The sequence below is a fragment of the Homalodisca vitripennis genome, chromosome 5 (genome assembly GCF_021130785.1).
Source record: "Homalodisca vitripennis isolate AUS2020 chromosome 5, UT_GWSS_2.1, whole genome shotgun sequence".
Classification (NCBI taxonomy): domain Eukaryota; kingdom Metazoa; phylum Arthropoda; class Insecta; order Hemiptera; family Cicadellidae; genus Homalodisca; species Homalodisca vitripennis.
Window position 1 is genome coordinate 105,197,740 of NC_060211.1, and position 15,997 is coordinate 105,213,736.

The window sequence follows — 15,997 nt, forward strand, 5'->3', positions numbered from 1 at the left end:
TAAATGTTGTTCGATTGCGTCACATTCTCCCAGGTTTCAGGTTTCTCCCATAGTTCTACTACTTTAACTACTATCTTAGACAACTTAAGCAAAATAAAGAATTTATGTTAAAATTAAGTAGTCATGGCATAAAATTGAAGGAAATAATTACACATAATGTAGTACAAATTTAAAACATCTCTAGATCTTTTAATTTGATGTTATGTTAATTTATGTCTTCGCTATTTCCATTAAATTTAGCGTAATACCTTCATTTCATCCAAGACTTTTATCTCTACATCAGTCTTTTGTAATTGGGTTTTTACTGTAGAATCATTTTATTAAAAAGAACAATAGTTTTGTGTCACAGATTTCAGATATTGTTTTGTGACACAGATAACTGAAACCCTCAAATCAAGAATTTTATTTTTCCTTGGCACAATGGAAATGATCAGCAAGATCCGACTACCAGTTTAATTAATCCATTGTTAGTGACGTCAACACACAAACCATATTTAGTTTTTTGTGTGTCAGTCAATCATTTTGTTATTAACACAATCATCAAGAATGGTTACAGAGCCAAAGTATACAAACAAGTTTTGAAGGTCATGAAAATTATAAAATGTGATCAGTAAGAAGTTTAAGGCTACGAGAAAAAGTTGTAAAAGAAATTATATATGCATATGTATATTAAAATAACATTATTTAGGAAATTAATGAGATATTTCTATTGCAATATACTTGTAAATACAAGCTTGAAATTAAGAAATGAAGTAGAATCTAACAAAATCAAATCAAATAGTACAGTTGGTTAATATTTCTTATAAAGTCATCTATGGTATGAATCAGGCTATTTATCAGCCAGTTGTGTAGCTTTATTTAGAAAGTTTTGGAGCCACATATCATCATGACATTCTCTGGAAGCAAGTCCGGAAATCGTGTGCGACTGAATGATGACATCTTGGTGTACAAAATAGTTCCACCAGAGAGATAGTAGTGACAGAGATATCATTGGCCTCTTGTGTATTGTGCCAGTGAACTTCAACTTTTAGCAGGTTTTCTTTTGAGGTACAAGTGATAATTTCAATTACATAAATGGACAATACTATCAGAATCTAAGGACTTTAAGGCCTCTCGACAGGAGTGTTGGGGTTGGAGACCTGCCATGATCCATAGAGCTGCTTTTGAAGTACTGTACCAGGACATAATAAAAGTTTCCAGCAGGATAACTGGGGGAGAGGGGGGTGGCACTATTGATCTACAGTAGGGGGTCCATAGTGTTATTCTATAAATAGCATGTGGTTAAAATAGAGGATAAGATGCAATTTTTAATGCTACAGGGATACAAATAACTTTGATCCTATTCAAGATCACAGAGTCTAGAATACGGCAACCGTGTTATTGTACCAGGAAAGGCTTTAGTTCAAAATCAGGCCCAAGTATTTTACAATGTGAATTATTTGAAGATCACAAGGTTCCGTTAGATTGTCTTCTAGCCATCCAGAAGCCAAGAATTTAGTCTTGAATTGAAGATAACTTATTGAGGCCATTGTTAGAACATACTGACGCTCAGTTAAATTGCCACTTGTAATAAAAAACTGCCATCAGTGCACATAATGGGATGTCTGATGTTACTCAGATATTTAGATAACTCAGCAGTAATAAGGACAAACAGAACAAGACCCATAACAAACCCTTGTGGAACACCTCACTAGACGCCAAGGGCCTAGACTTTCCAGTATTCTCTGTCCAAACAATATCTTGTTTTATTTCAACCAAATATTCCCTTCCTGTATGATAACTCTTGAACCCTTCCTACAATAGCTACATTTTTGAAGCAGTTTTATAAAAAATATAGAGTAATCTAAGTGAAGATGTACTCACATTGTCTCCTCATCAAGTGCACTACAATGTTATAGACACAATCTCAAAGCATGGCAGAGCATCCAATTATTTTACACATAATGTAGCTATGGTGTGAAGTGTTAAATCAATGTGATTGTTGAGTTCAGTTCCAGAAACGGAACCTTCTGCTGAGTGCACCAAATGCACATTACCACTTGTGCTCCTGATGAAACACTGAGAATACCTCTTCACCTAGATTACAACTGATTTTATAGTCTAGGTATCTGATGTAGAAACTATGCAATGAGTTCATTTCAAGCTTTTTCGTTATCTCCTTTTTTTTGGATCTCTTTGGACGGATATGACTCCAGATTCCAAGAGCCAAGTATGAAACAGGGTCAGATTTCAGATGCTGCGGAAGGTGAACTACAGCTAAATTCAACAATCACATAAACAGAAAACGTTTAAATAATGGATAAAAGGGTTGAACGATAAGTCTAGCTTATTGCAGAGGATGACAGTTGACATAGGTAGAATTCTTTTTTAAATTAGTTTTACTAGCCTACACATGAGGGAGTAGTATCCTCTGCACGCTTTGACAGGAAGAGGTTGGATCTGAGTTAGCCTCCTCTTCTTACAAGGTGCAAAGTAACATCACAGAGGCAGAGCCTGCTACTCCTCCTCATAGTAGATGTGACGATGGATCTAAAAAGGAGGTAACCAATAACCCCAACCTTACTAATCCTTAATATCCTGTCACTCTTGAACCAGCACCCCCAGTGATATTAAATTATTTCTTTATATACAAAATATTTTAATTTGAAAACAATTGCTAAACTAAACTTACTTGAAAATTTGGTTGATACGTGATTTTGGCATGGAAAACTTAAGAAAAACTCTAATGAACCGAATCATGATAAGCGGTCTCGGAGAACGCAAGATTGAGAGGTAATTGAATCTTTGTACAATGCCAATCATCTCAAACATCTGCAGTATAACAGACATCCAGAGGAAGAACACCATGCTAGCATCAAACTGGCACCAGTGATCTTTCAAATATGGGACTTCACCCTGTAATCAAATCAAATATGTATATGATTGAAGTTATTTAATCAATTACAGCACACTTGTTATAGTAATAATAATATAAAATTACTGAAAAAGTTATTAATTAACTCAAATTATACTAATAGACTGGACTTAAACCTAAAAGTGCTGACGTCAGCAAGCCTCCTGGTAGTGCTAACTTCATACTAGGTTACATCGACGTTTACGGTAAACAACATAACATCCATAATAAATTGATGATACTTCTCAATGTATTTTATACAGTAATAAACTAGAAAAACAGCACTAGTCTATTAATTTATCAACATGCTGCTTTACTTTTTCCTAATTACTGTCACTAGACTACAGATGTTTTTAGCTTTGCATATAGTTAGCTGGAATCGTTTCTTTTGGGAGTAATTCTTTACAGGAGTTATTTTGTTGTTGTTGATAACTAAAGACTATCAGCTTTTTTATTCAAACACAGGTTATAAATATATAATACTAGCAGTTACCCGCGGCTTAGCATGCGATTTCCTACTGAAAAACTGGGACATCTTAGTGGGCATATTTCTTTTGAATGTCATCCGTGCTCTCCTGAGATAAATGATAGTCACTGAAATATATTCCAACCTAATGATAGAATTTAAGATTTAAATTTAAAAAGCAGCTTTTGGGGACTCTAAAGTCGATTACCTGTGAAATGATTCAAATTTGTCTCCAATGTTCTATGATTATTTAATGAATAGCTTCAACAATTGAACTATGTATATTAGGCTGGAGTAGAGGAATCATAAAGTCAAAGTTCTTAGCTGTCAGTTAACGCACTTATGATGTAATAAATGGTGGATTTCAATGTAATATTGTAGGAATATTTTAGGTACATATTATTAAAGTATTCATGGATCAGAACTTCTTATGTTAAGCGAAATTACATTTGGTTTATATGTTTTGGAACATGTGTTCGCTGCAATGCATTATGAGGTCTGTCCAAAAAGTATCCGACCGCCGAACCAGTAGGCGGCCGCGGCGTAACCGACCGGCTCGAACCGGTTATTGGAGGGGAGGAGGGAGCCTACTCTTTCTTATATTAGGTATTGAATACGATCCGGTCACTCAGTGAGTCACAGCGCTCTGTTCCGTACAGTACTGCCATGCGTCACATTTCAATTTGACTGAACGTGGTGAGCAGTGCATTTGCATTAAATTTTGCCAAAAACTTGGCCATTCAGCATCAGAGACGATTACTATGATACAGAGAGTTTATGGTGACATGTATATGGGCGATACACAAATAAAAGAGTGGTTTAGGCAGTTTAAAAATGGCCGTTTAAGGAATACCAAAATAGTCAGTTTGTAACATTTTACACGAAGATTTAAAAATGAACCTTGTTTCGGAAAAATTTGTTCCTCGGCTGCTGACAGAAGACCAAAAGAACTGTCGACTTGAAATCGCACAGGACAATCTGGATTTGATAAAAAGTAACCCAGGGCTATTTAAAAAATTATTACTGGTGATGAGTCATGGGTTTATGGCTACGACCCTGAAACAAAGGCTCAATCTTCACAGTGGAAAACTCGCGAAGAGCAACAGCCGAAAAAAAGCAAGACAAAGTCAAAGCAATGTCAAGACAATGCTGACAGTTTTTTTTTACCAGGACGGCATTGTTCATTATGAATATGCTCCAAGAGGCCAGACAGTGAATAAGGAGTATTAACTTGAGGTCCTAAGGCGGCTATGAGATGCAGTGCGAAAGAAACGACCTAAACTGTGGACAAGCCGTGACTGGATCCTGTACCACGACAACACGCCAGCTCATTCCTCAAATTTTTTTCAGCGTTTTTTGGTCAAACACGACATCAACCAACTACGATAACCTCCCTACAGTCCTGACATAGCTCCTTGTGACTTCTGGCTATTTCCGAAATTTAAAATTCCTTTGAAAGGAAAAAGATTTGAGAATGTTGAACAAATAAAACAAAATGTGACGAAGGACCTGTTAGCCATTCCGCAAAATGAATTTAAGGAGTGTTTCCGGAAGAGGGAGGAGCGTTGGAAAAGGTAGTGGCTTGTGGAGGGGAGTACTTTGAAGGGGACCAGATTGCCGTTGCCACCGAGTAATGTCAGTTCATGCCAGACGTCAAGGTCGGATACTTTTTGGACACACCTCGTATATATATATATATATATATATATATATATATATATATATATATATATATATCTTGCAGTTGTATGTAATATATATGTATACCAACAAGGACACTTTTGGTTTGCTATAAATCTCATCTACTGAAGTATTTGTTTGAATTTGCAGGTTGGTACCGGCTTTTCAGTGAGCACAAACAATACATTTTTTGTTCCTGTGCTTTTTTGTAAAAACTAAAAGTGCAAGTTCTGTGTGTGTAAATTTGTTTTTATTTTGTATATTTTTTATTTTTATTTTAGTGAGTTTAGTTTTTTTATATATATTTTTCTATAAACACCAGTTAATAACTTTTTAACATGTAACAAACAGTAAGTAATCGTAATAATTATTTTCTTATTTAGTTGAAAAAAATATGTTGCACTTTGTTAATTTGTATGTACTGTACTTATAATTTACTTTTTACATATGCTTGTAAAACTTCTAAAAAATATGTAAAACTACCAGGTGAATATAGTCAGTACCTATTTTAAAAGATGACATCACCTGTTAGTTAAAGGGATGCTTAAAATAATAGTAAACCTTGTGTATATAATAGTAAACTAAACTTGTGCTCACATCAATCGCTTCATGATTTTGTCTGTAATAGTAAACTGACCTAATGCTCACATCAATAATTTTATGACTGTATCTGTAATAGTAAACTAACCTTCAATATCCCTCTTATATGCATCTTGGCAATCATCTCAGCTGTGAAGAGGAAAGTTATGACCAGGTCACAACAGAATGTGATGTACTGTAACGGTGGGTAGCGCTCAAATGTCTTGGGCGTGTTGAGACTCACTGATAGTAGACTGATAAGTGCACATGCTCGCATCAACCGCCTGACCCATAACTAAACACATAATTTTTATAATTTAATTAAAATCTTTGTAAACTATATTCAATACAATATAAAAATTCAAAACACTGGATACATTGAGTTTTTTGTCTATTATTTTAAAACTTCAATAATTAACAGAATTGTCCAGTGGAATTGTACCATTAAGGACCAAAGAGACAAAATAAGTTTAAAATATCATCTGAGGTGCTTTGTTTTTTATCAGTATGATATTTTAATGTTTTACACAAGAACCGAAAAAAACTCAACATACTATTTGAGAATCTTAAATCTCTTTTGGAACTCCAAGTATTGTGATATTACACCCATTGATGTACTTCACTTTGGTATTTAACTTCGATAAAACATTCATGTAATGTCTAAGTTGTATCAATATTCAGTACTTAAATACTAATAAATGTCCTGACAACTAAAGGTTGCATCGAATAAAATAAAATTGATCAGTTCTTTAAAGCAATGTTCTATACTTACTTTATTAACCCACTCAATATCAGCACTCTCATTCAAAGCTTCCTCAGGTCCGTAATCAGCAAGGACCTGGTCACCTTTTAAACTCTGTTTTCTTCCGAGCATCATGGTTACATGTGATATTATATTAGTAAGATGCACTTTATCAAACAGAAATGTGTGTCATTTCATTTTATTGAGAGAAAAATTACTCTTCTGCTTTTCTTTAAATCGTAGATATTACTTATTCTCATAGTTCTCTGAATTTATTAGTCTGTTCTTCACAGTAATGAGAGTCACTGATAATACTTCTGTATCCAATTCCTGAAAATATACATTGTTTAAGAAACTTTAATTAAATGTATCACAACTCCAATACATAAAAATAATTCAAAAGATAAAAGTTTGTTGCAGCATGTGCCATAATTTGAGTTCATCAAAATTAACTGTGAATCACAGTTAATATCTAAACTTACAGGCCCTAGGGCCTGCTTTATCTATAGAGATAAACAATCATTGTTATTAATACAAATAATAAATTTTTATAAGTAACATTCAAGAAGATGAATAAAATTGTTTTCATGCATTTTATTTGCACTAAAAACTGTTACACATAAATTATATTAATTCTGCATGTTAATGCAGTAGCCTACAATTTAATAATAAATTAACTTCCATCTAGAGAGAAAAATTGAATAAAATATTTACCTACACAATAACTTTGAATTACTATTTACTGTATTCTGGGTACACGAAGAACAGATTTTGTATCAGAATAGAAAAATCTACACATTCTTGTCAAATGAAAGTATAGGAAAAGTTTTAAAATATAATTGTTAACAAATGCAAACATATCTACTTTGAAATACCCATTAAGTTTTAAATATCTGTAATAAAATTCTTTGTAAACTTGTAAAACACAGTAGGTGGTATTATTGTAAAAATTTGATAAATGATTTTTGATTTGCTGTTGGATGTTCACAATCATAATCAGTTAGCTTTTTTGTTGTCTTTACAAAAGTACTAAAAGATTACACATTTTCCAATGTTATATACTGAAAATTTAAATCTCTTCAAAAAATACATATCTTGTGACTAAAACAAAAAGGAAATGTGACATTTAAGACATTGGGTTGGTATCGAAGTTACTAGTCATTTGCTAGATTTGGGGAAATAAAATATTAAATAGAAGCATTTTAATGGGCATAATAATAAATTCAATTAGCAAAAAATAGTTTATCTTATAGTTGATAGTAGAATCAACATTGAAACTTATAATAATTTAAGCTGTTATTAATCAAATGTTGTAAATACTAGTCTACATATTTTAATTAATTTGTTCAAAGATTTATAATGTATATATTTATTGTATTCAAGTTTTATCTTAAGATAAAGGTATTACTTCTAAAATGTTCCTTCATAAACAATTTAGAACTTTACAAAAATAAAACCCTGGGTGCACTTTCACAAGAGAACAGCAAAACTATTGGTTATAACTATTAAAATTATCGATATTATAACATTATATCAAATAAAAATTAAATAAGAATATACTAATACAAAAATACAATGTTTATTACAACTTTAGGGCAGGGTACGATAAGTAGACCCGGTTTTTTATATCAAAATTGGCAAACGATATTACTTAATCATAACCATCGATATAATCAATCGATACTGATTAATTATTTTGAGCAATTAACTTAAATAATCTATATCAACAGCTGTAAACACTTTCAAATATTACAAGTAAAGTAATATTTCAATTTTACATAAGCAACATTTGATTATTAAAAATCGCAGTCAATTTTAGAAAACTAGACGACATTGCTTTGAAAGATGTTAAGACAAGTTTTTTGTGGCTTCAACATGTTGGACTCGTACCGAAAAACCCATTATATGTGTGACATTTGTGGGAAAGAAACAACTGTAACTGCGAGAGGAGCAAATATGGTCGTCTTCAGTTTTCCTAATTTCGGTTATAATAATTTGTTTGATCACTGTAAATATTAAATTCATATTTTAATTTAAAACATATGATTGTTATTTAGGACTATAGATACTTTTATTTCGATTGATAGTCTAGGATTTTAGATGTGAATATTAGGTATCGCTGATTACATTCTTCGATATAAAAAACCGGGTACGCTTATCGTACCCTACCCCAAAAAAATCATAATAAAAAATTACTTGATAATTTTATTATTTTGTATTTGTCCACCGGCAATGGATGACTCAGTACAAAGCCTAGAACAGCATCTACTAAATAATACTCCTCAAACCGAAAGAGATAGCCTAACCATGGCAGCAAAGCTGGGTTCGGCCCTACTAGAAGAAAACAAACTTCTTAAACACCAAAACAACATAATGACCGCCAGACTACAGGGTTTGGAAGCAAAGATTGAAGATTTGGAGAATGAGGAGAACAAACATCTTGCCAAAAACGAACACCTTCAACGAATTATTTCTGAGCTTGAGGCACAAATGGCCAAGGAGAAAGACCGTGTCTGTGACATAAAATCCATATTTGAGGAGCATGACGAAAAACAGGAACTTAAAAACTACAGGAATATGAAGTCAAGTTAAGTAGGCAAGAGGAAGAATTATCTGCCCTCCGGCTAAAACTAAGAAACAAAGCCCACTTATCCGATGAATATATGAGTACAAAGGAATATAAACACTCCGAATCACAAACTGATTCCGCCAACAAACTCTAATATGGCTAGTCACTCCATGCTCATAACGGAAGTAGGCCTCCTAAAAAAAGGCCACAGCTTACTGGAAGAAAAGATGCAAATACTCGAAATGAAACTTCTTAACATGCAGATAGATAATGACAAGGGCGAAAGCAAAACAGGATGATAAAGAACATCCTCAACCTCCAGCGGACAAAACTTTATCGAGGGTAACCGAAATCAATGCCCCACCATGTAATAAATCACAGCATGGTGCCACACTTCGAGGAAGAAGAAAGAGCACCGACATGAGAAGAAATACTTTTAGTATCTCACTACAAGCTCAAAAATATAAAAAAATTTTGCCATGATGAACTCAATCCGTCGTCCGAAAAGTTATAAAACATACAGTAATTTTCAGGACCCCAGACCTAACCTGAAGAGGAACCCACCAATGACAGCCAGACTTGTGGCCCTACAGAGAGTGCTGAGGACTTCTTAAACAACTATCTGAGAGAGCACCAAGTGAAGGCATCCATCTGCAACGATGCAGGAAAGGCGGCCCAACTGCTGATCTGCCACAGTGTGACAGCCCAACCAGCATTGTTGATGCATCAACACCATCACCCGAAATCTGTGTGCCCCCCACAGGCAGGCACAAAAACCGGCTCTCTCTTGACTGATTTTTTAGATGTGATGGGAGCAAAAAAAGCAAGACACAAAACCATCCAAAAAGGCAGAATCTACCTAAACTCCACACTGAAAATGAAAATGAAGAGCCACCAAAGTACATTAGGAACGGACAAAAACTGAATAAATTGACCATCCTTCATCAAAACATAAGAGGACTAACAAAAAAGGTTAACAGACTTAACCATATCCTCAGTGAAAGATCCCCAAGTCTGCTGATCCTGACGGAGTAACGGTCTTAGTCAAGGCGAACTTGAGAACACAATATCACTGGATACTCGCCTCATAACGGAGTATAGCAGAACCAATCACAGGCTGGGAGGTGTCACCGTTTACTCTGCAGAGTCTCTGATGAGCACTGTTGAAGTCGTTGATGTGTCACAGCACAGCCCTGGAGCTCGTCTGTGAGGTAGCGATGATCCGAATCAGGGTTAGAAACCACAACATAAACATACTTGGGTTGTACCGCCCCCCGGGAGACAACATAGGACCTGCAATGGAAATTTTGTCAAGTATCTTGGAGGAAAACCAGTCTCACAACAGGTACACAATCATTATTGGTGACATCAATATTGATAACCTAAAACAAGATGTAAAAAGTAGAATCCTCGAACAAGAACTCACCACACACAATATAAGAAGGCTGGCCCTGCCCGCAACTCGAGTAACCCCTGAGTCAGCAACATCAATTGACTGCATATGTTCTAACCTCCCACAGACCAACATCAGCGCTGAAGTTTTTCAAACAGGCCTGTCAGACCACACTGCACAGCAGTGCTGGGTGAACATTCAACTTGAAGATAACAGTATAGGGGCCACAGTGAATAGAAATCTATGCACAAGGAACTTGAAACCGTCTTAAATCACTCCTTGCACAACAGAACTGGGGACAGTGTACACCAGAGCACTGATGCAGAGACAGCTTACAGCATATTCAATGCGATCCTAGAAGCAGCTTTGGAACACACATGCCCTAGAAGAAAAATCAAACAAACAGATTACAGAAAAGTAGACCAAGCATATCATGTACTATGATCAAGAAGTTAAAACTCTCAGGGAAGACTTCATCAGAGCGTTGAACAAACATGAAACAACAGGCAACATACGGGACAGAGCAGAGATGATCACCAAAAAGAAAAGTTATGATCTGAAACTGAGAAACCTAAGACAAACTTCAACAGCTGAATTCATCGAACAGTCCGACAATAAATCAAAAGCCTTATGGCAGATAATAAACTCAGAAAGAAGAGGGAAAAAAGAAAGGAATACAAAAATACAGCTGAAAATCAACAATCAAATGACCAGTGATCCCGCAGAGGTGGCTGAACACCTGAACACATTCTTCACCCAGAATAGCTGAAACCACCCTTCAACAACACTCGGACTTACCAGAGAAAGTCAATGATGTGATCAACCTACAAACATTAGGAAACACCCATCAAGAGCTCCTTTTGAGTAGAACCACCCCTAAAGAAGTGGAAGATATAATTGACTCCCTAAAAATCCAAATCCTCAAGTGGTGTCGATGACTACTCATCAAAGATGGTGAAACACCTCAAACATGAATTGACAGCCCCCCTGGCAGGCATAATAAATAAATCCTTTCAAGATGGTCACTTTCCCTCAGACCTCAAAATAAGCAAAGTATACCCTCTGCACAAAAAAGGAGAAACGACAGAAAACTCAAAACTATAGACCGATCTCTTTGATATCGACATTCTCCAAAATAATCGAAAAAATAGCACTGAGAAGACTTATGAGCCACCTCAACCACCAACATCTTGTAACAGAAAGCCAACACGGATTTTTAAGAGGTAGGTCAACGACCTCTGCCATAGTGAGCCTGGTTGAGTTTCTTGTAGAAACAAATTGACAAAGGAAATTTTTGTCACAGCTGTATTTCTAGACTACAGCAAGGCCTTCGACTGCCTAGGGCATGAATTAATCTCAGAAAAAACTAGAAGGCCTTGGAGTAAGACATTTGTCAAAAAGCTGGTTCATAAGCTACCTGAAAGGGCGAACGCAGGTCACAGAATTGCAACAAACCAAGAACCGTGTCACGAGCAAGCACCGCTCCAACCCATTGCCAGTGACACGTGGTGTGCCCCAAGGATCCGTCCTGGGACCAGGTTTTATTCATACTGCTGACAAACGATTTTGCTAGCTATATTCAGAACCCGAATACAATGAACAGTAATGTATGCAGACGATACAACGATACTGCTCAAAAACACCAGTGCAAATGATCTTTACACAGACACAGCAACCGCTCTGAATAAAGCATTCCAATACTGTAAAGCAAATGACCTAGCAGTAAACCCCTCCAAGACATCCCAGAATGAATTTCAGCAGGAAAAGAGAAGAAATTCTTGAGACCCCAGGCGTACTGATGGAAAGACATATGAAATTTCTCGGGCTAACCTTGGATGATAAGCTTTCCTGGAATCACCACGTAGACAGCATGTGCACGGAAGATCAGCTCAGGTATTTACGTTGTGCGAAGGATCAAACAAATTGGTGGCCCCCAAGCAGCAAAAACAGCATATTATGCACTAATAGAAGCCCATATCAGATATGGCCTTATTATATGGGGAGGAACATCAGCTGCTAATGTCAACCGAATACTTATCCTTCAAAAAAAAGCAATAAGGGCCCTTGCAGACCTTGGGCCGCGGGAGTCCTGCCGAAAGCATTCGAAACACTAGGAATAATGACTGTGGTGGCTCTCTACATACAGGAAGCCATACTGCACGTCGACAGAACAAATGTCCCTACAGGAAGAGACCTCCACTCCTATGATACCCGGTATGCGTCACAATGCATCCTACCAATACATCGCACATCCCTTAAGGAGAACATATGCTGGCCGAAGACTGAAAAACCTGCTCCCGCCAACCCTGGGAAGCCTGACAGGACTGGAGCTGAAGAAGGAACTTAAGAGGTGGCTGCTTGAGAGACCTGTCTACACTCTTCAAGAATTTATAGAAAACACCAACTGCATCAGGACAACATGAACATTTGAAGCAGAATATTAAGCCTTTAGTTTAAATCGCTAATTTTGTACCTTGACTCTATCACATGTCTTGATGATATTGTAATAAAGAATGATTGATTGATTGATTGATACTAATTTAGCTATCAAATTATGTTCTGAAAACATTCAATAATGCATTAGGTTTAAATATATTTTTTACAAAGGAAATTATAGTTAATCATTATTTTATTTTTCCACTATTGCGCTTTTCTTTTTTAAATAAACAATAAAATGTAAACAAATGGTAATATCAACAGTAGGTTTCAATATTTATTATAAAATGTAGATTATAGTATCATCGATAGTTTTGCAATATTGATATTTACAGTCAATTGTTTTGTTGATTTCTTATGGAAGTGTAGCCCTATCGGGTAGGGTACGATAAGCGGACCCGGTTCTTTATATCGAAGAATGTAATCATCGATACCTAATATTCGTATCTCTAATCCTAGACCATCAATCGATATAAAAGTATAGTCCTCAATAACAATCATATGTTTTATATTAAAATATTAATTTAATATTTACAGTGATTAAACAAATTATTATAACAAAAATGAGGAAAACTGAAGAAAACCATATTTGCTCACCTCTCACAGTTAGAGTTGTTTCTTCCCACAAATTTCTAATAATGGGCGTTTCGGTACAAGTCCAACATGTTGAAACCACGTAAAATATGTCATCATTTTTCAAAGCAATGTTGTGTATTTTTCTAAAATTGACTGCGATTTTTAATGATCAAATGTTACTTATGTAAAATTGAAATATTACCTTACGTGTATTATTTGAGTGTTTACAGCTGTTGGTATAGATTATATAGATTGATATTGACTGACATTGTTCGCTCAATTGTAAAGTTTTGTTTGCGCTAGCTATCACTACTTGATAAGATAGCTAGTATTATTCCATCATAATATTGTAAATACATTAACAGCATTCTTGGAATAAAAATTATTCTTATTCTTATATAGATAAGTTAACTGTTCAAAATAGTTAATCCGTATCGATTGATTACATTGATGGTTATGATTAAGTAATATCGTTTGCCAATTTCGATATAAAAAACCAGGTCCGCTTATCGTACCCTCCCCGCCTTATCAAAAGTACAATATTTTACTATGTAAATTAAAAGAAGTTTGTTGCACACTTTCCTTTTATTTTTTCTATAACAGAGTGGGTACCAATTTAAAAACATTAAAAATTACTCACCATAGTATAAGGTTATGAGGTATGGCCATGGAACCAAGAGTTTAGGGGTTCAATTCCTGGGAAGGCGATAATAATTTTCAAATGGGTTAGGACTATATAAAAGATTAAAAACACCACTAGAGTAGGAAAAAACCCTGAAAATGTCATAAAATCACAATTTCTTAACTAAACTTACTGATCAAAATAATTCAGAAAATTGAAATAAACCAATATAGTGTACCATTTATTCATTTTGCATTAACAACATTATCAATATAGGCTATTGTGTATAGTAAAAGTATTCGCATCTTAGTTTAAACCTATACCCTAAATATGAATATTTATATGGAAATAATTAAAGTACTAATCCTATTAACCTGAAAATAATTGTACTAGCACTTATACATTTTTTTTGTATTTTTCTCCAAATGATACGTATTAAATGCTTAGGCTTAGTCTGGTTTGATAAAAATTTGATTAGGAGTCTAAACTTGGATAACCTTAATTTCTCATTCAGTACAATTTATTATTTTACACTACACGTTTAAATATAACACTAATTCAAAGGCCATACAATAATGTGTTTACAGTTACAAAAAATTAAACTACTTCCTCCATACCCCCCACACCAAAACCAACATTAAACACAATTCCACCCAAATCAATACAACAAATTTTCAATTTTCGCGGACACGCGCGAGGACGTGAAATTGGATGTTCAGCTGACGACACATAGAGGAAAAAAGAAAGAACAGACACAACTCGGCTGAAATGATTATACTCAAGAATAGTAATGACCTGGATTGTAATCAGCTTCCTGCAGTTATGTTAGACCTTTAAATTTCTGACGACTGGCATGACAATAATGACAGCTCATTGCCTCAGTTCCTGAATAAAATTCTGTAGGTGTTAACTCAGCCAAAATCGACTTGAAACTAGTCAGATAATGGTGTTTTGAATACTAATGGAGGCGATAAAAGTATAACGTATCAACTACTGTCAATGATCTTGTTGCTATTTTTGATATATATTAAAAGTACACATAAATAAAAACTCCATGATAAGAACATAAACTTACCTCGCTCTTTTATCTCACCATTTAACTAATTCTCAGCCAGTCTCCTAACGTTTTGACTGTACCACAAGATTTACAGATATCTGTACCTATAAACTCTACAAACGAAACCAATTTATTTAAAGCATTTCTACTTTAAAAGGAGAACTTCAGTGTCTAGGAGTACCTATTAGATAAACAAAAACTGTTTCATTTATGCGAGAAATTCAGTAATAGTGTGCAATTACTATAATTTTATCCTGTTTGGTATTTCCCCGCATTGTATATAATATACTGTTTTTGACAATAAACTAATGACTCAGTTTGACAATGACTCTAACTCAGTTTTGCCATTCAATAATATTAGGTTAAATAGGGCAATTAGTAGCGTTATATCTTAATTGGTGGGTTTACACTTAGTAGCAAAACATGTCATACATTTGCTAAACGAAACAAATGTTATATAGTATTTTAATTCAGTACTTTTTAATTTAGATTGGTGACTTTTATGAACGCTGCATATAGCAACTCTGCTTACAGTATTGGAAATGTCGCGGAAAAGCAATTTAACACTCGCTTAACACTCGGTGGCGATAACTGTGATACCCTCCAGTCAGAGGAGGGAACGGAGATTTTGGGCTCAGCCGTCGCTTGCTGCAATAGTGAGGTATAGTGGAACTGACTTTCTGAAAGATCTTGATTCTGATGATGATATGAATGAATCTTTATTGAGATCTGAAATTAGATGTAACGGCAGCATCAAAGATTTCTTACGAATTACAGTAAAGAATATAAGTAATTCAATTAATAATTCTGCCCCTATTGCACATACCGTCTCAACCTTCCATTTCAAAATTTTCGACAGCAAGACAAACAAAAACAGTACGTACACAAACTACGCAAGTTGTTTGAACTTGCACGGCTTCCTTAATTGGCAGAAACAGTTACGTGTGTAGAGGTTAGACGAAAATACTACGTATAAAATTTCTT

General features: G+C 34.9%; 1 protein-coding gene across 1 annotated transcript in view; it reads right to left on the minus strand.

Moving 5' to 3' along the window:
- Nucleotides 1–14,622, minus strand: part of LOC124362639 (sodium leak channel non-selective protein-like) — a 71,342-nt gene extending 56,720 nt beyond the window's left edge. The window contains 4 exon segments of the mRNA XM_046817316.1: nt 2,672–2,895; nt 5,728–5,913; nt 6,391–6,690; nt 13,975–14,622. Of these exon segments, the coding sequence (XP_046673272.1) occupies nt 2,672–2,895; nt 5,728–5,913; nt 6,391–6,495 (515 nt within the window). The 5' untranslated portion in view covers nt 6,496–6,690; nt 13,975–14,622.
- Nucleotides 14,623–15,997: the final 1,375 nt, after the last annotated feature.